General features: G+C 45.0%; 1 protein-coding gene across 1 annotated transcript in view; it reads left to right on the top strand.

Annotated features, from left to right (window-relative positions):
* VSTM2B (V-set and transmembrane domain containing 2B) overlaps positions 1-15,765 on the top strand; it is a 19,682-nt gene extending 3,917 nt beyond the window's left edge. Inside the window, exons 4-5 of the mRNA XM_014942161.1 lie at positions 1-126; positions 15,042-15,765. Coding sequence (XP_014797647.1) covers positions 1-126; positions 15,042-15,130 — 215 coding nt within the window. The 3' untranslated portion in view covers positions 15,131-15,765. The remainder of the gene's footprint in view (positions 127-15,041) is intronic.
* The last annotated feature ends 9,318 nt before the right edge of the window (positions 15,766-25,083 follow it).

Raw genomic sequence — 25,083 nt, 5'->3', positions numbered from 1 at the left:
CACCGCCGCCGCCGCCCCCGGCCGAGGGGGCTGCCTCCACCGTCACCGTCTCGGCGGCCGCCGCTGCCTCCTCGGCCTCGCCGCCGCCCGGGCAGGCCGCCATCCTCCGCCAGCAGCACGGGTCAGGTAGGGCGCGGGCGGGGGGCGCCCCTCTCCGCGGCTCCCCGAGTGCCGCTTCCCCCCCTCACCCCAAACTTCTGGCCCGGGAAGGGCTGTGGCTGCGGTGCCAAAGCTAAATAATCGTCCCCGGGACTGTAAATAAATGTATTTGGGCTGGCACAGGGCTGGGGAGAGGGGCCCGACAGCAAGACTGGGGGGCGTGCGGCCTTTCGGTGGGGGCTCGGGGAGGCCCCGCTTTCCGAGTGCCCCTCGCAGCTCCTTGGACGCGGTGTTTGGAAACGAGGGGTGCAGGCCCTGGTCGGCGAAACGCCCTGGCTGTTCTGCAGGGAGTTTAAATCAGTGAGCCGTTCCCCGGGCTGGGGGCCCTGGGCAGGCACGGGTTCCCGAGGGAAGTGGCAATGGCTGTGTAATGAGCCCCACCTGTTAATTACTGGCAGGGTGAGGATTGGAGATACTACACTTGATAAGGGTTTGCGAGGGTAAACATTGTGCTAATACTGATTGTCTATCAGTTAATAGTGTATTAAGTTATTAATGCCATATTACCACGTTACAGCTAGCTGGAGAAGGCCGTTGTAAACCTTTATTTACACTAATGACGGCAAAGTCTGGGACAAAGAACACAGAGTCTTAAATCCGCATTGTGGAGGTATTTCAAGCTGTGTGGGGCTTCTCGGGCTGGGCTTTAGCTCCCCTCTGAGCCACTGTCCCTTAGCTGATGTTGAACAGACATCCTTACCGAGTTACCTGGGGAAGAAGGGAAACAGTTTTACACTGCTGACTGTGCAGGGAAAGCCCTGAGCTCCCCTCTCTGCTGAGTCTCTTCTGACGCACGTTCATAATCCTCTCCCAGGAATGTTCACACTTCTTCCTGATACCTCTTCACACTCTCAGGGTGAATGGTTACAAGTTTGGCTCACAGTAATGGAAATCACTTGTATATGGGTCACTGTGACCTGCTAGTGCTTTACAGGTGCTGTGTTTTCTCTGGCTACTACTTTTGAATCATTTAGTTTCTTTCTCATGTAGAAATATGTGTGAAAATTAGGGTTTACTCCTTACCATTCCTAAAACTAAGCTGGCTGCTCAGTTGGTGTTTAGTAGAAGACAAAGTGGTAATTCCTGATGTCTAATTACAGGAGCCTGTGCGCATATAAAAAAGTTCAGGTTGCTGTTACTGAATTCACTGACCACAAGCAATTAAACCAAACGTGGTAAATGCTTGCGATCTGTTGTTTTCCTGTTGGAAAGATCTGCTTCCCTCCGAGGAGCCCAGGGCTGGTGGTTGTTTTCGTGTTTCCTCTTTCCTCCCCCCAACTCCCCCAGTGAGAATTCTTGCAATGTTTTCCATGCCAACAATCCAAGGATTTAGGATGTTGAGGATTCGCAGCGCTGTGTGCCCTGCCTGCTGAACCCAGAGCTTTAGGTGGTGCATGTGAACTGAACACAGGGTGAGGGAAGTGCAGTGGGCTCCGTTCCATCTCGACAGATGGATGTGAGTGTGTGCCACCAAGAGACCATGTCACATATGTCTGTTAGGGCGAGACCCCCTGCCCAGATCATCTAAACTGCTGTCTGTCCTGATTTTTTACATGTCTGTGGTTTGGGGATGTGGCCCTGTGGCGTCATTTCTAGGCTGGATTAAATTTGGAAAATGAAAGAAAAGCACCGTGGCCAGCAGTGGAGAGAATGGAATGATTTAAACCAGTGGAAAAGGTAGTGGAATGCAGAAAAATGTTTTGTGGGGATCTCCAGATGGAGGCTGATGCTAAGAGGGCTACGAAATGGGCTGAGCCAGAATTTCCTGCTGTGACATCTCTCCTGCGCACGCTGGTGTCTGTGAACAGTGCCACGCCGTGGCAGCTTCCCTTCTGGGAGAGCTGAACTCAGCACGGAGAGCACAGGGCTCCTCTTCGTAGGACTTACTTAATAAGGTATAAACCAGCCACTGCTTTTGTCTCCACGTGAGGGAGGCAGCTAATTTTGTATTTGGGTATGGTCCTCTGTAAAAAGAATGTCCTTTTACTCTGCTTGAATCAAGACCCCCTGAATAACAGGCTTCCACTTGGGTTATTGTGATTCCTGTACCTGTGGCACTTTGGAGCTGCCCTGTAATTACTTAGAAACAAAACGTCAGCCACAGAATGGCTGAGTAGATTAGCAGCTGAAAGACTTGGCCTTCCAAGTCCTTGATTCAGGTGCCTTCTGGACCAGAACTATCTGAGACCTGTTATCACGAGATGTCTCCTTGGTTGCTTTTGTGGAGCAGATTGGTGGTTGCCATCCCGGTCCCCGTCACTGGTGTATTTGATAAAGACTGTCTGGGCCAAGAACTTAGTTTGGAGCTTAGAAACAGCTTGGTGCAGAGGCAAGAAATTAGGATTTAGCTCCTCTACTCTGGGCAGGGCACTTCACACTTCATGCCTAAAGGTGTGTGAGTAACGTGGGAGTCAGTGTGATGAGGACTTGGAGGGATATTGCCTGCTTTTGTGAGGAAATCAAAGACTTGGGTCTCCAGTGCTGATGCTTGGGTTGGTTAAGCGCTAAACTTTCTTCAAAATATCTTAAAAGAAAATGCAGTGTTGTAGCTGGTTTTGCACACAGTGGGGCCATCAAATCAAACCAAGTCTTTGCTTGAGTAGGGTGTGTGACACTGCAGGACCTAACCCTGTGCTGCTGTCTGCTTTGAGCTCTGCAACACACATTCAGAGAAGTATTTGCACCAAATCTATGTGTAATAATTGAATCGTCTACTACACTCACTCTCAAAAGTCTTTAGCATTTTTAAGTCTTTTCATTGTACATGGGGATATTTTCTCTGTATAAAAGCAGAAATGTGCTCAAACAATGGATTTGCCATCTCTGATTAAGAAACACCCTTCACACAACTGGAGAGCTCTGCCTAAAAGCTGATGGCATGGCACAAGCCATAGTGCCCTGCATGGATTGGGTTCTGATCCTATTTTCTTTGCAATAGAAATCTTCCCAATATGTTCGGTGTGGTAAGATAGAGCCTCTATGTGCTCGTATCCCAATAAATGTGATTATAGATCAAATGCTGCTTTCAGATGTGCCTGCAGGGCTCTCGTTGACTTCAGCTGGGGTCCCAGTCATGCACTGTGGAAAAATGTGGTTCTTTATGTCTTCTAATTGATCTGAAATATGAACTTAGTAGAATAAATGAGTCTGTTACTGAGATTGTCTAAAGAGCATAGAGTGTCATCTGACAAACCAGGTATAAATAGAAGATCTGTAGTTTTGGCCATGTAATCTGAAATTGCATTTGGTAGAAATTTGTGATCAGCATCATAGTATATAAGGGAATAGGTCCAACGTAACAGGAAAATTGCCCAATATGCCAGAAATGCTACCTACTCAGACAGAATTTTTTCTGTAATATTTAAACTATCATACGAATCAGAAGAGTCAAAATGATTGTTGCTTGTTTGCTGGTAAGGGAGACTGAAGTGGAAACTGAGAACATGAGGCAAAGACCTGCTGGTGAGATCATTGGTTTTAATTCTATCAGAGAAGGAGCTGTTGCCCATATGGTTCTAAGGGAGAATGATGTTTAGCTCTCAGTTTACTTATATGCAAATGGAAAATTTTGCTGTAGGAAAAAAATCAGGGTCTTTGTCCCAGAAGGTTTGTACCCAAATGGGTGAGATGGCCACATGGCAGGAAGAGCGATGGCTGACTTCGTTGAGTGTGTGGCACCTGTGAAATTAAATACAGAAACGTAATTTCAGATCTCTTAAATTTGAGTCCAGTGCCTTAGTCGTGAGACTAACTTTGTCATCTGATAGGTGAAGTAATAACCAAGGATTTTCATACTGACCTTCTGGGAGGCAAATTGGCTGTATTAGACCCTACCAAACAGTCTCCAAAACGAGTGCCTGTGTATTGGCTGGGGGGCAATTTTTAGTTTAACTTCTGAGCAGAATGTAGATCAGACATTGCAGCTTCCAAATTCCCTTTTATTTGTTTGATCTCTAGCCTCAAAGCTCCGAAGTGAAAGCTTTAAATAAAATAAACAAAGATGGGAGTGTGAAACAAGAAACTGTGCTTCATTATGCTCCAGAGTGCTCTAGGAAGGACACAGGGAGACTCGCGCGTTGTGTGGAGATGAAGTGTTCACAGCAAGGAAGAAAATAAGTCTTCACTTCACGCCTACCCCCCTCTGCCCCCCACAGAGCCTTTTATGTCTGAGGCAGAAGAAGTCTTTCTGGGGGCTGCACGGCCTGAGACACCGCAGCACCCGGCCCCCGTTCTGCAGTCTCTGCCTGTGCAGCTCCCGGGGATGCTCCTCAGAGTGTGGTACCTGCACAAAGTCAAGCTGTGGAAACCCACCTCGAGGCAGGAGGCCATGTGGGGAGAGCTTTAGATCTCCATCGTGCACTGGGAAGCAAAAGGGATTTTTTTTTCAGCTTAGAGATAGGAAGGTAAATGAGAGTATAACAAGCTGTGGCTGGTTAGAGGGCATCAGGAGGGGCTGTGGTGGAGTTTGGATGAACTTTGGGTAAGGGTTTGGGTTGAGGGCTCTCCTGGCTTTTAAGAATTTGAATGACCCTGCACGGTAGTTTGAGAATCAGCCCGTGGAGCTTGTTTATCTTTGACAGCTGAACATCACACAAAGTGGTGAGAGGGGAAGGTCTCTGTATGTGCTGCTGCTGGGCTCAGGCTCCCCACATTTCCACCCAGGGAACGGCTGCGTCTGCTTCACTCCCTCTCTGCTTTTTGTCAGGCCAGATACGAGCTCACATTCTGTTGTTATTTGTAGTTAAATGCAACCTGGGTCACATCCCATTTTCCTTTACATTAAATAAAGTAGCAAGACAGAGGCCATAACTGAATTATCAGGCTGACCTCCTAAATGTCACTGGATAATAAACATGCAAAAAGAATTCTCATTAAATACACATCACTAGCGCTTTAATATCTAGGCAAATTAGACTGCTTTGAGGACAAGTGAGGTCAAATATCTTCTTTTGTGTGTGTGTAATATGGATTAATTCTCAAACTGGACAAAAGCATGAACTGCAATACGGTGTCACCTCATTACCTAGGGCAGAAACAAGCTGTGCCAGGGTGGTTTTGTACTGTGGAAATGCAATTTATTTGAGTAACCTCCTTTCAGCAGCTCTTGTTAGTTCCCTGCAGAACAGACAAAACTGTACTAACCTATTATACTAAAGCCTGCGCGGTGTCCTTGAAGAAATCTGAATATTGTTTGAACTTCTTTAATATCTTCAACTTGGAGATAAAAAATGTTTTAAAAAATACTACTGAACATAATGAAAAGGGTATTCCATGTCTTGATAATGAATGTAGAAGCTGTACCTAAAGTTGATCTAGATTTCTAATGGGATCGATTAATTAGTGAGTGAAAATTAGAAATGTGTATGAGGGAAGGCTGAGTGCACCCATGTGTCTTTTTTACATGGACAAACAGCATTTTGGGCAGGAATGTACACACACCACTGGTTCTTTATGTAGGGTTTCAGTAGATACTTTGCAAAATGGAGCCCTGGTTTGCAGAGAGCACAAGAAATGTCAAGCCAATCTTAACTGGTTTTGGGAAGGGCAGGAGTAGTGGTGGTCTGTAGTTGGAAAGCAAACCCACAGGAGGATCTGCCGGGAAAGGAAGCTGAGAGAAGTCCTGAGAAGAAGTTGTTTCTTCTGTACACACAGAGCCTGACAGGACGGGGCTGGTAATAAGAGGGGTTTGTTACAGGGTTTGATTTAGCTTTGCTCAAGCAGTGAGAGTGCTGGCAGGTTCACTATTGCTGTTTACCATGTGTTTTTTAAAATTAGTTAATGGCAGAGCCAGTCCCGTGTGTCAATAATAAACAGTTCGAGTAGGTCTGTATTGGAAAAAATGGGGTTGTCAGCAGAAGGGTGTTATTTGTCACAACGGCGGTTAACAACCGCGCATTTTCCGTCGCCAGGCTGTTATCAGCTGGGAGGTGATTCCATGAGCTGGGCAGAGGAGCAGTTTGGCAGAGCAGCCGCTGGGCTCTGCGGGGATGTCGGTGCGAGCGCAGCGCCCGGATTGTTGTGCCCCGGCTGGAGGAGGGAGCCGGGGGATGGAGCTGCCGTGGGATGTCGAGTAGTTGCCGTAATATCGGGTCTTACCCTGCATTCGCGTGGCTGCGAGGAGGAAGAGGAGCATCCCTGTGGTGTGCTGGGAGCAGCTGCTCACCTCGAGCAGAGCAGTCTCTGAGACATCTTCTTCTGTGTCTGTCGCGTTACTGGTCATGTGTAAAATTCTCCAAACCGGTATAATTAGAACTACTTTATAAATTTTAAAGTTGGCATTCTAATCTGCATCCCTCTCACGCCAGGGACCTGGAGATTTCACATGTAAAGAGGGCACTGAGCAATATCCCGTGTCCACAGTTTTTCCAAATAACCCCTTCCTGGGTTATTCTGCAGGGTTTGGCCTCCCTTAGATCTTGGGTATAATGGCTTTAGTTTGTTAATATGTAGCAAATTTCCTTAATTGTAAAGCTTTGGAGGGTCTGCATATTTGTGGGTCACTCCCAAAATGTAACTGTTTGCTTATAGTAAAAAGGTGATCCCTTTTTCCTTAATTGTAAAGCTTTGGAGGGTCTGCTTATTTGTGGGTCACTCCCAAAATGTAACTTTGCTTATAGTAAAAAGGTGATCCCTTCTTTATATAAAGCCCAGGCTGGGGGTTTTCAGGCATATGCTCTCCATTCAGCCCGTTTCCTTACACCGTCGTGCATCCTGCTCATGCACTTAGCTCTGTTCTTTAAGCGTGGAGAGGATGGGGTTATTTTTCAAAACAAATCCTAAAATAATCTGCACTCGCATCTGCTTAACTTTGGTAATTCTGATTGGAGTGATAATTACAACTACACTGGCAGTTTGTTCCTAATCCTGATCAAGTTAAAAATACTCCAGGAGACAGTGAAGTGGGAACTACAGTGACTTGTTCTTTACTTCGGAGTTGCAAATATTTACAACTTGTATAAATTACAGAATGTGAAGTCTGTGGTTCTGCCCAGTGTGACTTTTATTGCAAGTCTTCTCCTGAAGTGGTGACTTAAGGAATTGTGTGACTGTATCTAGCTCGCCTGCTTTTTGCAACCTGGCAAGGAGACAGTGAAGTGGGAACTACAGTGACTTGTTCTTTACTTCGGAGTTGCAAATATTTACAGCTTGTATAAATTACAGAATGTGAAGTCTGTGGTTCTGCCCAGTGTGACTTTTATTGTGAGTCTTCTCCTGAAGTGGTGACTTAAGGAATCGTGTGACTGCATCTAGCTTTTTTGCTTTTTTTTTAGTCCTCCTGCTTATAAGACAGACTAGAGAATATGGCCCAGACACCAGAGCTCAGTGACTGAAACCCCGCAGCCAGGACTCTTCATCCCCTCCTGAGCTGGGCAGCCCGAGCTGTGCTCCTTGCTCTCTGTATCAATATGCTGTGGGCTTGCCCACAGGGTAGTACCCAAGAAGGACGTGTAGGGCTGGATGCTCATTTACCACCTGAACTACCACTAATATACTTAGTTATTTTTCTGTAGGTTTTACTTCAAAATTCATTTTCCACTGAATCGCATTACAAAGAATTTTGTATCTCTCATTATTCAAGTGTCAAGGAGTGAATTAATGGTGCTTGGTTTTGTTAAGTTAGTTTTAGATCATGGAACTGCAGAGAATTCTGGAAATTAAACAAATCCATAGTTGCATATTTTGGATCTCTTTAATAAGATATTTGGTGAGAAGAGATCATCTCACACATACCAAAGCAGAAATCTGTTTATGGGCATGTAGAGACCAGCTGCAGGTCTCAAAAAAAGGAAACTTACTGTCTTATTTAAATGCAGACCAATATAAAGTATTTAAGTATTGTAATCTATTTAGAATTAATGACTTTTTTAAAGCATTCAGGATACGTTCCTATTGTCCATTGACCCTGTCTAGAGCAGTGTTGCCTTTTAGTGTTAGAAATTACTGTTGGTGTTTTCTTGAAGCACGTACTAGTATTTTCTTGAAGTTTTTCCTTAATTTCTGCCAAGCGTGGGTACCTGGAGGGGATGGGTGGTTTGTCTGGCTGTCTCCAGTTGAGGACAGACGCCAAGAGCAGCCACTCACGGGCCCAGCTCCACGTGAATTGGCTCAGCTGCTGCTCTGCTGGGCTTTTGGGGGACACCACCATCTCTGTTCAGCAGTTTCCATAGTCCAACGTGGTGCCTGGAGGTGGGGTGAGGCTCTCTGTGAGGCTGCTGACGGCTCCGCGTGTATTTGGCCACCACAGAAGGCAAGTGGGTGTGTTGAGGAAAAACATACCAACTGTTCCCCTATTGTGTGTCCCTCCTTCTTGGAACTTCAGTGGGAGCTAAGTTTTTAGTAGCCTATTGACAGTGAAAGTAGGAATATTTTTGATAAAGACAGAAGTATTTCTTGCTCTCTACCTGATACACACCGGTCCCTCCTTCTTGGAACTTCAGTGGGAGCTGAGTTTTTAGTAGCCTATTGACAGTGAAACTGCATATTTTTCAGGTAATCTAAAAAGTAGGAATATTTTTGATAAAGATAGAAGTATTTCTTGCTCTCTATCTGACACACACTACCATACATTCATCAAATCCACCAGTTTAACCACCCATCTTTCTGTTTGTCAGTAGCTGTGTTTAACACAAAAATGTCCTGCCGTGCAGACCTGCAGCAGCTGTGGAACTGGATGGACCATTGTCCATCTGATCCTGTGGCTGTGTCTAATAATGTCCTTACGATCTAGGGGAAAAAGGGAAAAGCCTCCCTAGAGGATAATTGAGCACTGGACTGATCTCTGTACCATATGCATGTTTGGCAAGGAATTGTTAGTCCTAATATTTTGAGAACAACTTGGCCTTAATGAGTTTCAGTTGAAGTGAGCTCTAATGTGATCAGAAATCCACCTCAGTAATTGCAAGTGCTGTAAGAAACATCTACCTGTGTCTGTCCTGTCCCAAGGCTCTCACACAGATGGACTTCCAGCAGAGCACTGCAGAACTTCACAAAGTCAACAGGGCATAAGGAATCTTTTTCTTTTCGTAGCTTTGCTTTCAGAACCAAACCTTTCTGCATCATTTCCGTGCATGACTGCGTCTCCTTCCCATCCCATTTCTCTGTCCATAACTATATAATGTACATGACCTGTTTTTCATAGAATGTGCTAAAACAGGGGCTTCACAGCGTTCAGGAGTGCTTAGCCATGTTGTAGTTTTCTTTCTCAAAGTGGGGGTTAAGTGTGTGGGTTGAAATGCTCAGGGAGCTGGAAGGTGCTGCTTCTCACAAAAACAAGGTTCCTCTGCTCTCCTTAACAGTGCCTTCCTGCCTCTCAATTCGCTGCAATTCCCCTGCCTTCCCCCCTACCCATGCTGCTGTTCACCACTAAAACACCAAAGTCTTCTGTCCCTATTACGATTTTTTTAGATGAAACATCAAGAACAATCAAAATTAACTTTGCAGTGTGGTGCCTTGTACCAGCCCCGGCAGAGCTGTTGATCCTCACCTTCTGCCTCCCCTCTGTGCTCAGTCACGTAAGGGCAGCCCAGCGTGTACATAGATACAGGTACAGGTGGGTCAAACACGGTCATTTTGGGACTGCTAAATACTCCAAATGTAAATACAAATCTTGCTTGAAATACTAAAACCGGTTGAGTTTCCAAAATTAGGAGTGGCTTTCAGTTACACTTGCTACAGGGTATTTGGGCACTTCAATTCTAAATACAGGCCTGGACATGGCAGTGGCCATCTTCAGAGAGAAGGCAGACAATCAGTGAAGCTCAGGTGTGATTGAGAAGACCTCAAATGATGACGTAGTTTTCCAGAACCCTGGACAGTGTCTTCTGGCCGGTAAAACTGGTTTCAGTTTCCTGGGGAGTTTGAGGCTACGCTGTGGGTAAGGAAAGTGAAACGTGGGCATTTGCAAGAAGGGTAGGGAGGGCAGTTCTGATAGTTCCACCCAGCTGGTGAGAAGATTTACTCCTCCCCTTGAAAGCTGTGATGGTCTGGATGAAGAAAGTGGGATCACTGGCTTATACCTGCGTGGGTGTGTAGCAATAAATATATGTGATGACTTCTATAAGGCATTTTTTTGAGGTGAGCTATAGAAGGCTGTTGCAAAATTCAGCAAATCATAAATAAAAATGTGTAGTGGGTAGAAAACGAATTTTGTCATTGTGCCTCCTGGGCAGGTTCAGTGGTGAGCACATCCCGTGCAGTTGCTTATAAATGTGTGGGAAGTTACCATTGCCAAAATTAACAACACCAAAAGGCAGCTCAGGAGCTGTTTCTAGTTCTGCCGAGGTGCGATGAGGCACGGCCGCCTCAAAGCCAGGAGCAACGGGGACCCCAGAATTCAGTACTTTTGCATAAATTTCTGTAGCACCATGTACTTCTTTTACCACGAGCACCTCACCTCCAGCTGGAGTGCGCTGAAGTTGGCACAGGCTCTGGACACACTCTGCAAAAATGCAGCGTGTGGATTGTGCTGTAAGTATTTAAGAGTGGAAGAAGGGTGTATGCAGCTTATAAGCTCATGTCTCAGACTGTGGAGTAATTCTAATGTGGTGGAGCTTATTATCTCTTCAGTAAATGTATAGTGGCTTTAGTAATGGTGTCTTTTTAATTAAAAACTTCTAAGAAGCTCTTGGATCTGAAGTTTGGTGAATTCCATTCAGTTCAGTGGAATTGTGCCAAATGAACGTCAGTGAGAAGGAATGTGTTTTATCGAGGAGGTTATTGCCTGTAATGATCCTTGACCAAACACCCACACAAACCCCTATTTCTTCCCTAGATAAAAGATCGTAGGAGCCGTTTCTCCAGGAATATGTTTCAAGCAAATAAAGTTTCTAGACTGAGAAAATAAATTAAACGATATGGTCAGTTTGATCCCTCACCTCTTAATGAAATGCCAGGTTTGAGAGTTTTAATTGCACATTGTTCTGTAAGGAAACAGCCCGAGGGAAATGGGTCACTGCATAAAAGCCAGTGCCGAGGAATGTCTGGTGCTGCTGCCAGCCAGGTCCCAGCTCCCTCAGGAACAGGCACATTTTAGGTGTTACCTCATCTTTCAAGGAAAATTGGCTACTGATGGCTGTCTGCTTTTTATTATATGGGCCACTGCATTTTATTACCACCTCAGAAAGAAAGATCAAGGGACCTTTTAGATTCTTTCTAGGAAGAAAAATAGGAAACTGCTGGAAACTCTTTTTTTGCCGCTGGTTAAATATAGCTTGTAAAAGAATCATCCCATTTTTCCCATCTGTGGCACAAGTCACTTGGTTAATGAATGTTTGTTTTCAATTGGATGAACTGGTTTAAGTCAAACTTTGATGAATGCTGGCACAAACCAAATTATTAACTAGAAAACTACAGTAAAACATTATTATTATGTTGTAAATTGAAAAGAAGGATGCCTGATGCCAGAAAAGAATTCACCGTACACGAACAGAGCAGTTTGTTACTGTTCTGCTGTGGCAGACTTCCCCTTTATGCCTTGTGCAAATACATCATCCAAAAGCAAAACTGTAAATCTATATAGTCATAAATAAACTTACAATAACAAAACAGCAAGTTACTATTCAAAATATAAATGAAATGAAATGTTTTCTTCTAAGTGTCTGTAGTTTGTAACTAACTTTGTACGCCTGATGTAGTCTCTGGATAGAAACTGTTTTCAGCTCTGGGTTGATGAAATGTCCAGGTCAAGACCACCTTCTGTTTGTTTACATCTACAAATGTAGCAATTTATTAAGCAAAATCAGAACTTCCACAACTGCAGTAACAGCAGAATTGAGGGCACTAAGTCCAGCTTGTTTATAAACAATCTTACCTACAACAAAAAGGGCTTGGGTTAACTAAATGGGGAGAAATTACTGGAAATTTTGAAGTTCTGTGTATCTGCTTCTGCAGCCTGAAGTCTTAGAGCAGAGTAACACTGAATCAGCATGAAAAAAAAAGACTCTTGTATTTGGTGTTCAGTAAGAATAACTACTGTCAAACAGTTTTCAAAATACGTATTTTATTTAACTGCTGAGATTCTGTTAACAGACTCTGAACTCACATTCTCCTTCTTAATTTGACAGCAGGACGCGAGTTTAAAACAACAGCTATTTCTACAAGAGGAAGAGATGAAAAATTTGGACTGTTGCATTAATTCACAGTCCTGCATTGAGATTTGAATTAGTACATAAAGGTAAAACGGGCATAGGAATGGTTCTGGTTGGCAGGCACACAGCTAGTGCCCGGGGTTGTGACTAATACTGCTTTCTGTGCAGAACAGAAACAGCCCTGACCCGGTGTCCTCTGCAGCCCCTCAGCAGGGTGGTTGTAAGAGCACTCGAGCTGCAGGAGCCTGTTTCCTCAGCGCAGCGCACGGCAGGCTCAGAGATGGACAGGGTCCAGGGGCTTACCTTCAGCCTCCCCAGCCAGCAAGCTGGTGTAGGTGGATTTGTTGTTAGGGTTTTATCCTGGCTAAAACTGTAGGATATCATGTATTTGAGAATTGACTTCTTAAGGGAAGGTCGGGCCCTGCAGGAGGAGGGAGGTCCCCGAGGCTGGGGAATGGCTGTTTGTGCCCAGGCTGGGAAGCCTGGCAGAGCTGGCACCAGCACGGGCAGGGCTCCCGCTGTCAGCGCAGGAGGGGGATTGCTTGTCCCACAGACAGGTCTCCAGGGACAGACCCTCCTGGCACCTGGGCCCTGCAGGGCTGCCTTCTGGGCAGGGAAGGCACGGCCGGGCTTGTGAGCTCCTGCGATGCTGCCTCAGAGCAGCAAAACCTTTGGAGCTGGTGATTGTCTGCCCCACATGCTGGCCAGGAACTTGAGCTTTAGCAGCGATTGTGCACGTTCCTGCATAAACTTCTAGTGTCTTTCTGCAAGAATTTAATGAGTTACTCCTTTAGTTACCTGAGTTAATTGTGTTTGTTGATGCTTTTCAGCTTTCAAAAGAAAAAAAAAAAAACAACAACCTATATTCATGTTAATGCCTTGCTGTTGCTATTTGGGCAGTCCTTAGGCATGTGTTTGTGCATGCAAGGGTTTAATTAAAACCTTAATAACTAAATAATCTCCACACAGTCTAGGTCTCTATAATATAGCACTACAGGGACATTTCTTGAGTTCCTCAATTGCATGCCACATTACTATTAACTATTTTTTATATTGGATAATAACACTGTGGCTTTGCTGGCGAGGTGTGTATAGATGAGGAGGCAGCCTGAGCAGCCAGCCCAAGAGCCGTGGTTACTCGGGACCCGTTGGAGGTGTTTCCTTTGATCACACCACGGCTGAGACAGACTCACATCGCCCAGAGACCAAGACTAAAGTATCCGCATTAGGGTGCCTGAAGTGAGTTTCCTAAAGAGAAGTGGCCTCATTCCCTTTCCAGAGATACTGAACATGAGAAAGTGGGGGTTTTTTTTAAAGCTTTCACGCTTTGCAAAGTGGCTCTGACAGTCACTGACAGTCACTTTTCTGGGTGGCTGTCAGTATTTTGGGCACTGGCTGCTACTGTATGTAGGGTGTTCAGGGCTGCTGCAGCCTCTCCCCAGTGCCTCTGTGCACTCTGGCTGCAGGGCAAAGCTCCAGCTGGGCTCCTGCTTTTACCTCCACCCCTCTGGAAATGTCCCACAGCCACGTGAGACATTGCTCACGGGATGCACCCCTGTATCGTCACGTTACTGTGTTGTGACAACTGCACGTGCTAGTCCATGTCATGGCTTTGGAAAAGTGTAACCCATTGGCACTGGGGACCCAGACAGCTGGTGCCGTGGACCAGTCCTTTTGGGCTGGGCTCAGGAGGGGTTTGGGGAGTGAAAGGCAGTCAGCTCTTGTCCCACAGCGATGCCATAGGCTGCACCAGGACTTCTCCATAGGAAGGGGCTTCTCCCACCCTTGCTCGGCAGCAGAGCGGTGACTGGTTTCAGAGATGGAGCAGTCCCAGTGCCCCACACCATACCTGTGTGTCCTGCTGGTTTCAGAGATGGAGCAGTCCCAGTGCCCCACACCATACCTGCTACCTGCGTGTCCTCTTCCTTGGCAGAGCATGGCCAGTGGACCTCGGCCCCACAGTTCAGCCCTTCCATCCAAGGGAGAGGGGCCAGACCACGGTGGCAGGCAGAAGTGTCATCTCTTTTGGGGAAGATAACTAGAAAATAAAAAACTGAAAAAGTATCTTAGCATACATGGATAGGAGGCAGGGACAGGCCTGTTTGCTGCAGTGTGGACACGGGTGCCACTTCTCGCTGTGAGCCCCTGCTCTCCTGTGATGGCCCGTACACACCACCCCTGCAGCCTGCAGCAGGCATCTCCTCACCTCACAGACACGGGTGCCGTCTTACCATCCCTGGGTTTGGACGAAATGACTGTAACAGATGTGTTCCACATCTGACCTCTGTTTTTCTGTAGCTCCTGTGCACATTTTTAATTTAAAATTCTGCTCTTTCCTATAAAAGGTAAAGAAGATGTCAAGGTCTTGCTGTTCCCATTCCAAATGAAATGGGTTCATGTCCTGTTAATCAAGGAGTACAGCCGCAGCATTTGTCATTTCCCTTTAAAGTAATGGGTGGTTGATACCTGTCATTTCTCAAGAAACTATAAACCAGATTAAGGTGTATTTATAGAAATCTCAATTGCTGGTGACTTGGCTGAAGCCGAGTTTAGGCATACCATTAGTAATGCATAATGAAATGACCTAAGTGGAGTTAGATTTGGGAGGGGGAAGAGAAAGCTATTTGAGTTGGACAGCTTGAGGATGCTGTTTTACTATTAAAATTAAGCTTCTGACCCCTGGCTCTGAAGTGATAAAAATAAATCTTCCTATATTTCTCTTCTGCATTTAATCTTCTATATTGGAAATGATAAAGAATAAAATCTCCTTCTCTCCCTTGTCTCTTTCTTTTCTAGGTACAGGACCTATTTATGCTACAGACCCGCTCCTATATATGTTCCTGTTAATACTGCATAAGCTTGTACATTTATTAGTAAACCACTGACGGACTACTTCCTCCACTCCTCCTCAGCCAAACAAAAAGGAACCTATTTAAAACCAGAACAAATCCCTGACAAAAAAAAAAAAAAATACCTGCAGTTTTAAAGATGGACAGAAAGAGACTGAAAGAAGCATGATAAAATTCTACATGAGGGGAAAAACATATTTTTGGGGATGCCACTGAAAGTAAACCACATAGAATAATGCATCTAGTTTCCAGACTCTACGGTGTAAAGCCCTGCTCAGTGCATGGCAACTATGATTTCTCTATTTTAATGTAATATTTTTTCTTTTCTAAACCTTTCCTCTGACTCTTCATTTTGCACGAACTGTTGAGCAGTTATCTTTATGACAATATGTAAAGATGTTGGGTCAAAGCCCTTCCTAAGAAAGGAAATATTTTTAGTAGATTATTGTGTTTAGGTTTTTTTGGATTTCCTTTTTCTTTTTTAATTAAATTATTTCTTTTGGAGACATTTTAATTAAAAAGGTACATCTTACCATAATTAATATTCACTGTCAATAATATTTATTTTTAAATGAAGATTGGAAACAAGGTAAGACATTTGTTTATAAACTGTATTGTATATTGCTGAATAACAGTTGAATAAAAAGATTTTGAAATAAAGTTTTTACAGATGTGTGTGCCTTTCCCTGTGTCCTGAAGCTCCTGAGAAGGCTTCGTGGCTGTGGCTGTTCCCTGCCTTGTCACAGCACAGAGAATTGAGGGGCTGTTCCCTGCCTTGTCACAGCACAGAGAGTTGAGGAAAGGTGCATCCCAAACCAAATAAAATTGAAATTGGTTATTTATTACACACCCCAATGTATTTGCAAACCCCAGAGCGGAATGTGCTGACAGTGAGTCAGGAGCTGTAACTGCCTTCTCCTGAGGTGACACCAGCTGCCTCTGGGCAGTCAATGCCCCGTCAGATGGACAATGGGACAGTGTGGACCATTCAAGGTAAGTTGCTTTGGTTTTCTCCAAGCCTCCTCGAAAAAAGATTAATCAACCAGTGGAAAGTAAAAATGACTATACCTGGAATGTTGTATTCCCTAGACCTGGTTCCAGTGTATGTTTACTATATATTTAGATTTCTTAAAATTATGTAATTGTGTCACTTGTCTTACCAAGTGAACTTTAATGGAGCAAAAGGCTTTTGTACAGTAAATACAGCAGTTATTTTTCTGTTCCGGAATTCTTGGGTTTTAAGTGAGGTAATAGGTAAAGGAACTCAACGTTCTTTAGCTGAATTTAGTAAAGTACTTTGAAATTTCCTATGTCTGACTGTGACTCTCATCCTTTCATTTGCGTAGCATTTCTAAAGCACCTTAATTGTGGAAATGGTAAAGTGCCAGCTACAGCACCAGCAGGACTCTGTGGGCAGAAGCTGTTGGAGCAAAAGCAGGACGTGCCGTTGCCTCACCTTGAACCCGAGTCCTCTTCTAAAAGGAGGGTAGGAAGGGGGTTTTCAGTTTCTCCAATGGTCAGAATTTGCTTTTTTTAAGGCTGCCAGTAATAGTGAGGGATTTGTGCCACTCGTGTGTCACTAGGTGTGAGACCAAAACACATCTCTGTTTCATATACACTACTACATCGTGGTAATAAAAGCTCTCTTGTGTGGGGCAAACTCACCGTGGGGACCCAGAGGCAATAAAATCTTTGTGAGAATGTTCATCCCCTCAGTGCCAGCTGCAGTGTCCTGTGGATCGCGGAATAATCCATAACCAGTGCACAAAAAGCAGAACTGCTCTTCTGAAGGACTTGGGGGAGGTGGTTGTTGGGCCTGGAAGTGCATCAGCGTGAGACACTGAAGAGCAGGGTCTTTGGCTTCCATACGTGCATGGGAGGGCAAATCTTTTATAACCTGAAAGGGAAAGACAGGTGGAAAAAAATACGTGAATGTCAGACCATGCCTAAATGAGCAGTGTTCCTGCCTGGGAACTTGTTCTCAGCGTGAGACACTGAAGAGCAGGGTCTTTGGCTTCCATACGTGCATGGGAGGGCAAATCTTTTATAACCTGAAAGGGAAAGACAGGTGGAAAAAAATACGTGAATGTCAGACCATGTGCCACTTAGCAGTGTTCCTGCCTGGGAACTTGTTCAAGGGCAGTTGCTCAGTGCAGAGGTGTGTGCAGAGGCTGTACCGTCACAGCAGCGCTGATCCAAATGGCTGGGCACGGCAGTGGAACCTGCCTGGCTCTGCAGGAGCGCTCAGCATCGCTGCTGCTTGTTGTCAAGGGCCGTGGGTATTTCCCAGTCACTCGTCTTCCTTCTAAGGGAGAGAACCAAAACAAATTTTTCCACAAGAGGAAGAAGAAAATCTGCTAAATTTATCTAAATAAATAGCTGGTGCTTGAAGCAGTGGATCATGTCTCTCTAGGAGTAGTTATGCTTCTAGTTCTACGTCAGCCATACCTCAATATGGTCTCTTAGTAAATGGATCATCTACTTTGCTCTGATGCTTTTGTGTCATCGCTTGCAGAGTACATTATGTCTAGAATTGCATACTGTGTGCTTTGCAGGAAACACAGAAGGAAATACATCACCTTCCATCTGTCCTCCCCTTCGTGTTGTAGCCTCTTACCTCAACAGCAACTGGAAGTTCTGTGTGCAGCAGCAGGCATAGAGTTATCAAGGTCTTTTAGACTTTAATCACATTAAAGGTGAAAAAATATTAAATCTGCAACTAAAAATAACTTTTTTTTTATCCTTTCTGAGATCAGAATTAAGTGTGCCACAGTAGGAATAACAATTCTTATATTCCAATTCACTATAAAACCTCAGAACTACTAAACAATAACCTGAGGATTTGATGAAAAATCTCTCCTAACAAGAGCAATAGGCATCTTTTCTTCCCATGATGACCTGCACACGTGCAGAGATAACTCATTCCCAGCACACAGGATAACTTCCACAAGGGAGCAGATTGCCCAGATAACCTGGCTTTACCTTCACCTTTGCTCTATTTCTGTCTTCAAAGATGTGCAGAATGTGCCCTCCAGGTTTTGGGGTCTTGCTTTCCACATTGGGGCCAGCTTTTCTGCAAAGTACACAGCCTATGTTTGCCCTGCACTTGTGTACTGCAGGGGAAGTAACTGGCTAAAGAGGAGGCTGCAGCTTCCAGTACAGTATTTAGTCTTTAAAAAGCACTTAGAGGACTGAGAAACATTTTGATGGAAAAACGTAAAGAATTTGGAGCCTTATTGCTTGTGAGTGTGTTAAGGACTTCTGCTAAAACATCTGTCCTTTGAGAGCGCTCACTCTTCTGAAAAGGGCAACCGCCTCACTTGTGCTGATTGTATTTACAAAGGGCAAAGTGAGGTTTTGCTGTACCCTTAATGGACAGAGGCTGGTGGCAAATCTTGCTCTTTCATAAATCTCAGCGTTGCTGGTGGTGTCTGCTGTCAGGATTGATCAGGAGTCAGTGCCTGGGCTGCGGAGCCGGGGGAAGGCAGTGGGTGGGTACCTGGGGAGCCAGCCCCTGGTCCCTGCGCTGGGGGACACCGCAGCCAGCGGCTCCTCTGCGCCAAGGCAGCCAGCAGGGAGCTGGGCAGCGTGAGTGATGGCTGTTAGGGGCCAGAGCTGAGTCATCTATAATATAATCATAAGGAAACACACATTTTTCCTGAGAGAAAATCAATAGAACTTTGCACTTTTCCTTGTAATATTTCCAGTCTGCGCCATCAGCCGTAGTTTGCTCACAGTTATACTGCTATAAATTCACTGCGAGTTAATGGATTTCTACAAAAATGAATGGATTTACAACAGTGTAGCAGAGCTGATGCTAGAGCCATGAACATGTAAAAACACATGGAACAGAAGTAGTTTTATAGCACACAGGTGACCTTCAAAGTGCCAAGACCTAGCAAGTAAAAAGCAAAATTACCTAGTTCCGGCTCTGCTCCTTTTCTGGCAAAGCTCCCACGGAAAATTAAGTGTGCAGTCCCAAAAACGTTGCTGTGCATGGCCAGAGACCCTCCGCCGGGAAGACGGGCGAGCAGGCAGCTCCACGCCGTGATGGAGAATCCAAAAGACTGTCTGAACATGTCATTTTTCAGTTCCTGCATAAAATATTTTAGAGCCTCATCTCGCTAGAATTAGTAAGTAAGTAAATAATGTGCTCCCAAACTTGTGTGTCAAAACGTGGTTGGTTAATATATGAGCTGCCTCTGTTGCATTTGTTACTACTCAGTAAATTTCATGCTTAGCCAGAGGCTGGCAAAGTTCATTTATTCATTATCCCCCAACTTCGGGCAGTTATTATTCAAACTCCCCTAGTACATCTATTTAATAAGAAAAGAACAGAAAATTGATGGGATCAAAAATGTTAAAGTCTTAATTAATGCTTTTAGCAAAGACTGATTGGAAGGGTTGTTGTTGTTGTGCGAATATTAATTTGTAGGGAGCGAGCGCTGCCGGGTTTTGGTGGGGGCAGGGGGGGGCTCTCCCAGCCCTGCCAAGGGAGCTGCTGGCCCGTGGGGACACCCCCTCTGTCACCCCGGGGGTCTCTGCTGCCAGGGAGGGACCAGCAGAGTGCTATAATACCAACACATGCAAATTATTGCTGATTAATAAAGAATGGTTAGATGGGAAAACATTCGCTTACAGCACAGAAAAGACATGGGATTTTTTTTTTTTTCCCTTCTTCACTGTTTTGGGGGTTCTGTGGTGTTTTTGTGCCCCGTGGGGCAGGTTTGGGGGTTGGTCACACAGGAGCAGTTACACCACAGGAAAATGAACGGCCCTAAACCAAAGGGAAGGAGAGGGAGGCTGGAAGAAACCCAGCAAGGCAGGAGGGCACCAGCAGTTCCTGTGTCACCCCGTCCTGTGGCAGAGCAGCAGCACCACCGTCCCCTGGGCACAGCCACGTGGTTTGACAGGGATAGGGACGAGGAAGGGAGGTGGGGGTTGTTGGTTTTAGACCGTATTTCTAAACCCCAGCAATCTCTGCAGAGCAAAGACGGATATTTATTATAAATGGAGCCAACCGGGGAAAGCGTGTGGTTCAGCTCTGCATCAATGACTATCTGAAATGCAGTCCTGGAGAAGATGGCTGTTTTTAAGGATCTGTGCTAATGTCAATGAATGGATTGAAATCTCCTATTTTTCCTATGAGAACCGCCAGCCTTTTCATAATAACAATTATGGACATTCCAAGCAAATCACAGTTATATTAAGAGTCGAATCAAAGTGCACTGTGCTGCAGAGTGAGTTAATGGCTTTCCCTGTTTGTTGCCTATAGATTTGGTTTCCTGTTATTGTTAAATTTTTTCTTAAATTTCATATGGACAATTACCTGTAGTTTTAATACAAATTAAATGACCAATGACTTGATAACTAACTCAAAAATGCTCACAGTTCAATTGAAGATTATAGTTTTCTAAAGGACATGTTGGGGATTTACTCTGGGGAAGATGGGAAAGGGGGTGTTAAGCTATTTTTTTTTTCCTATTCCATGACCAGATCTGTCAAAAATTTTAATTTATTTCTGTGTTAGTCCCCTTGAAATAGGAAGCAACAGGTAAGACTTTGGGAGGGTTATGCAAGATGAAAAAAGAGATGACCACATAAAATGGGCTCTTATATTTGGATTTTCTTGTCATTTTCCTTGAAAATCTGAAGTCATTGAGTTTTTTATTGACCTAGAACAGGAATTCTTCGTTACTAAGTATTTTTTCAGGCTTGTAAGTTGCTCTGACAATCCAGTGAGTAACATGACTCACTTTGGGTTTCAGGGTGATCTAGGTAGTATCTAGGCAGGTGTTGGTATTTTGGCCCTCAAAGTCAGCTGTTGTGGCAAAAATTAGTAAGATACTTCTGATTTCCAAGTGCTGTGTTCTTTATAATAGCTCTTTTTTTTTCTTTTTTTAATAGAGTGTTTCTGTATTGATAGTCTATGGTAAACACTAGATTTAGCTCTAAATACCCACGGCAGAGCCTCTTTTTAATGTATATGCTGTAATCTATTTACTTACCATTCTGGACAGTTGCATTTCAGCGCTTCTGGAGTTGTCAGAGTTGATCCAAGTGACTGATACCTGTCAGAGTGTCATTAACCAACTGTCTTTGCAGATTTAAAAATGTGTCATCAGCCCCACGGGGAGAGCTGCTGTGCTCTAAGGATGGGTGTGAGGAAAGTTGGTGTCAGGACTTTGACACCCACCACCCCCCTTGGTTTGCCTCATCCTTCCCGCCCAAGAAGAGCGCCATGGTGGGTGGCTGTGACCTAGATAGGAGCACCTTGGCCAGACTTCAGTGAAGGATCTGGTAACTTGGTTGCCCCTTGGGACACGTGCCCCCCCTCCGCCCCCATGGCATCGGGCAGCCCTGGGCTGGGGATAGTCTGTGCCCTGGGACATGCACTGGGAGAATCAGTCCTCTGGGGCCACCAGAGCATCCCCAGCGTGGTGGGGAGTACTCTTTTTTTCTTTCTCTGCTTTCTGGGATCCCCCCTAAAGCTCTGAAAGCAGGACAGCAGGGGCTGGGCCACCAGGCTCCCAGAGCCATGGCCAGTGCATCTCAGGATACCTATTGCCCCGCATCCCAGTGCTCATCCTCACAGGCTTTGCTCTGCCACCACCTCTGCCCCAGCTTCCAGCCAGCAAGGACAGCAGGAGCACAAGGAAAAGTCGCCCATAGGTTCCTGAAGGGACCCTCAAATGGCTCCGGATTTAAAAGCCTACGTTTCTCACTTAAACTAATCCTGTGTCTCTGACAGGAATGAGGATGTTGTTGAAACACCCCACCTTGTCGTTACAGCGAGCGTACACTGCTCTGAGCTCTGGGAGCTCTGGTACCTCCTCAGTCATCCTTGCTGCCACTAAGCCGAGCAGGGTGTGAGCCTGGGAGCTGGGCCTGCTTGGAAAACTGATAGATCTTTGGACAAGGACAGGGTGTGCACATCTAAATCTGAGTCAGGCCAAGGAACAGCTCCACTGGACAATGATCTAGGCTGAACCATGTCTGTCAGTGATACCTGTTACCCTGAGCACAAGGCAGCACTTGAGAAAGTGCACAAGAGACACTTCAGGCAACAAAATCAAATGAGATGATGAAAACGTACAATTTGATTAAGGAAACATCAGTTACTTTATGATCTTTACCAAAGACACTCAGTTTGTGATTCATTTATGCTAATTCAGTGCAAGACAGTAAAAATACAATCACTCAGTGCTACAAATAATGATAATAGTGTAATCCATTTATAGAGTGCTTGGATATAATTTCAACTTTTATAGTATAGTGGGATGAAAGTCTCAAGTTAGTTAAATGCACAGCAAGGTGCTAATTGCAATCCTGGTTAAAATGAACCTCAGTTTATGGTTAAGTTGCTGGTTGAGCTAATGACTTTGCATCCGAGCTAGCCGAGTCCCGCTGAAGTCAGCAGCCAGACTCCTCATATAGTAAATATTTAATAATTAATAACACTGGCATTTCAGCCTCTAGGGAAGTAAGCAGGGTTTGACAAGAGAGAAAACCAAAACTGAGTACATACCGGTGCATTGATCCTGGTGTGGGTTGGCTGATGTGGCCACCTTGCAGTTTTGGAGCAGGTCGGGAGAGAGAGAAGAAAGTCTCGCCTCGCTGCCGCCAGAACTGGGGGAGCAAGAACAGTAGTTAGCAACATGTAGCAGCAGGCACCTGCCAAAATCTGAGCTGTAACGTGATTTACTATCAAGACTGAGTAAATGGAACTAAATCCCGCTCGCCAAAGTGTCAAATGTGAGAAGTTGAACTTTTTGCAATATTTTTCAAGAACATAAACTCTCTTTATTAACCCAAGAGTTAATTATTTTAAGGCCAGAAAGGTCTTACACTACTTATACTAGACTGAAGCGTTTCACTAAAGCAAACCATCTCACCAGGAAACGCGTGGAGCTCCGCTGGGTTCACAAAGTGTTTGTCAACCTGGTGGTAAACGTGCATGGAAGTATCAACCAGGTTTAGGCTCATTACCCAGGGTAATTCAAACCTTGCCCCTGCAGGTTTCTGGAGCCAGAGAAAACACTGCTCATGTTCAGGGCCATGAAAACACCACGTGTTCACACAGCGCGTTTCCCTTCATCCATGGCTCATCTGTTGCTGCTGACATTCACGGGGCTTGGGGAAAAACATCCCTCCAGTTTGCTGGTTAGAGCTGAGAGCGTGACTGCAAAACGGTGAGGGAGGAGGGGAGGTGGGGTGGAACCCACAGGGGCCATTTACCTGGGGACACTCTAAAACTCACCTGCTGTGGGGTGTGGGGAGCAGGAGAGGGCACGCTGCACAGCCTGGGCAGGGGATGTGCTCAGTCAGCTCTGCTGTCGTGCTGAAGCCATTCATTTTTATTTGAGCAACACTTAACGTTCCCAAAACAGCCGTTGGAGCTCAAGGAGACAGGTGAATAAGCAGGAGCAACATGATTTGCCACGGCTCAAAGTTTCACTCTGCCCTGAAACAAGCTTTTCTCAGTGGAGAAGAAGGTTTTGTGGTGTTTTTTTTTTTTTTTTTTCATATGCTGAACCAAGCAGCAAAATAAGGTGTTTCCCCAAATAAACTCACTGATAATGATTTTTGTCATGCATCCCTAGCTAATTGGGGTGCGATGGAGTGCGTAATTCAAATGCTATCTAGCCTGAGGGCTTAAAGAAAAGCTTAACTCTGCCTGCAAGCCAGAGAGGAGATAGCTGGTGTGACACCTGCCTATCAGCAGGCTGCAGGCTTTCCAAGGAGCAGCGACACGGGCGCAGATCTGATTGCAGCTCAGGTTCTGCCCGCAGTCGCGCCTGCTTGGTTCAGCGCAGCTACTCCATGGCCAATAAGGCATTAAATAGGTACAATGTACAGCTCACTTCAGGGGAAGGTATTGCAGCTGCACAGGCGACCATCCTGCATGCATTAAGAAAACCAGGACACAGCGTACCAAATTTAGTTTAGCTACAGTAAAATAATTGTAACAGAGCAATGCTAACCCCAACTACTGAAGGGCAACACCTGGCTTTTGCTGCACAGGAGAGATTGAGTTTTTCTGGTTTGTTTTCCTCCCCCTCTTTATGTATATTTCATGTATATAGCATATACTTAGCATTCAGATGTTTGAGACAAACCCCCAACACTTTAGAGAGAGAAGTGCCCTTCAAGCCCAGCAGTGCAAACCACGGTCTCACGGAAATAGCAATTGCAAGTGGAAAACAGCCCCTGCTGTGCAACACCTCCACTTTGTTATATTGCAATATATTTTCTTATTTTTCATATGCCTGGTTCGTGTGACCCTGCCAGTGTGTAAAAATGGCTGTTGACAGTTTCTTTGTTTTTGTTTTATTATAATGTAATTTATGGGATGCTGAAAGTCTGCGAGTTACTTGTACTTGACTGACATTTCTCTGAGAGTCAAAAAATTGCTATGTATACTTGACTGAGATTAAAATGGGTAGACTGTGTATAGCTGTATCCTGCTTTCAAAGCGCGGGATTGGAAGGCTTCCATTAAATTGTTATTTTCAGTTATTATTAGCTACTAAATCAGTTAATATAATTTCTTTCCCATAATGAATACACAGCATTGTAAGCCTAAATGCCATATTTTCTATTGATCTATTTCCACAACCTGTTTAGTGAAATAATTAAAATGATTTACAAGGCTGACCCAATATCTTAGTGGTTTAGTAAATCATGTTGCCGTGTGGGGAGGCTCAGCTGGTTTTAAACTCCCAGCTCTTGGCAGCAGCAGGACCTGGGAGGGAGCAGCAGCCAGCGCCGTGCCGTGTCTGAAGGTGCAACCAAAACCAGGCTGCAGAAACGCCTCCTCCGACAGCGAGGGAGAGCAGGGCTCCAGCTGGTTGGTTCACTCATCACCTCTGTTCAGAGTGGGAACATTTCCTGGTGCTACCAAGCCAGAGCAGAATTTGAGCTGCAATCTGCAGGTAATGTATCTTCACGTTTTTACGTGCCACACAACGTGGAAAATTATTTCTATCT

This window comes from Calidris pugnax, unplaced genomic scaffold (assembly GCF_001431845.1).
Source record: "Calidris pugnax isolate Ruff unplaced genomic scaffold, ASM143184v1 scaffold28, whole genome shotgun sequence".
Taxonomy (NCBI): Eukaryota; Metazoa; Chordata; class Aves; order Charadriiformes; family Scolopacidae; genus Calidris; species Calidris pugnax.
The sequence above is the reverse complement of the archived record's forward strand: the minus strand, read 5'-3'. Positions and strand labels throughout refer to the sequence as shown.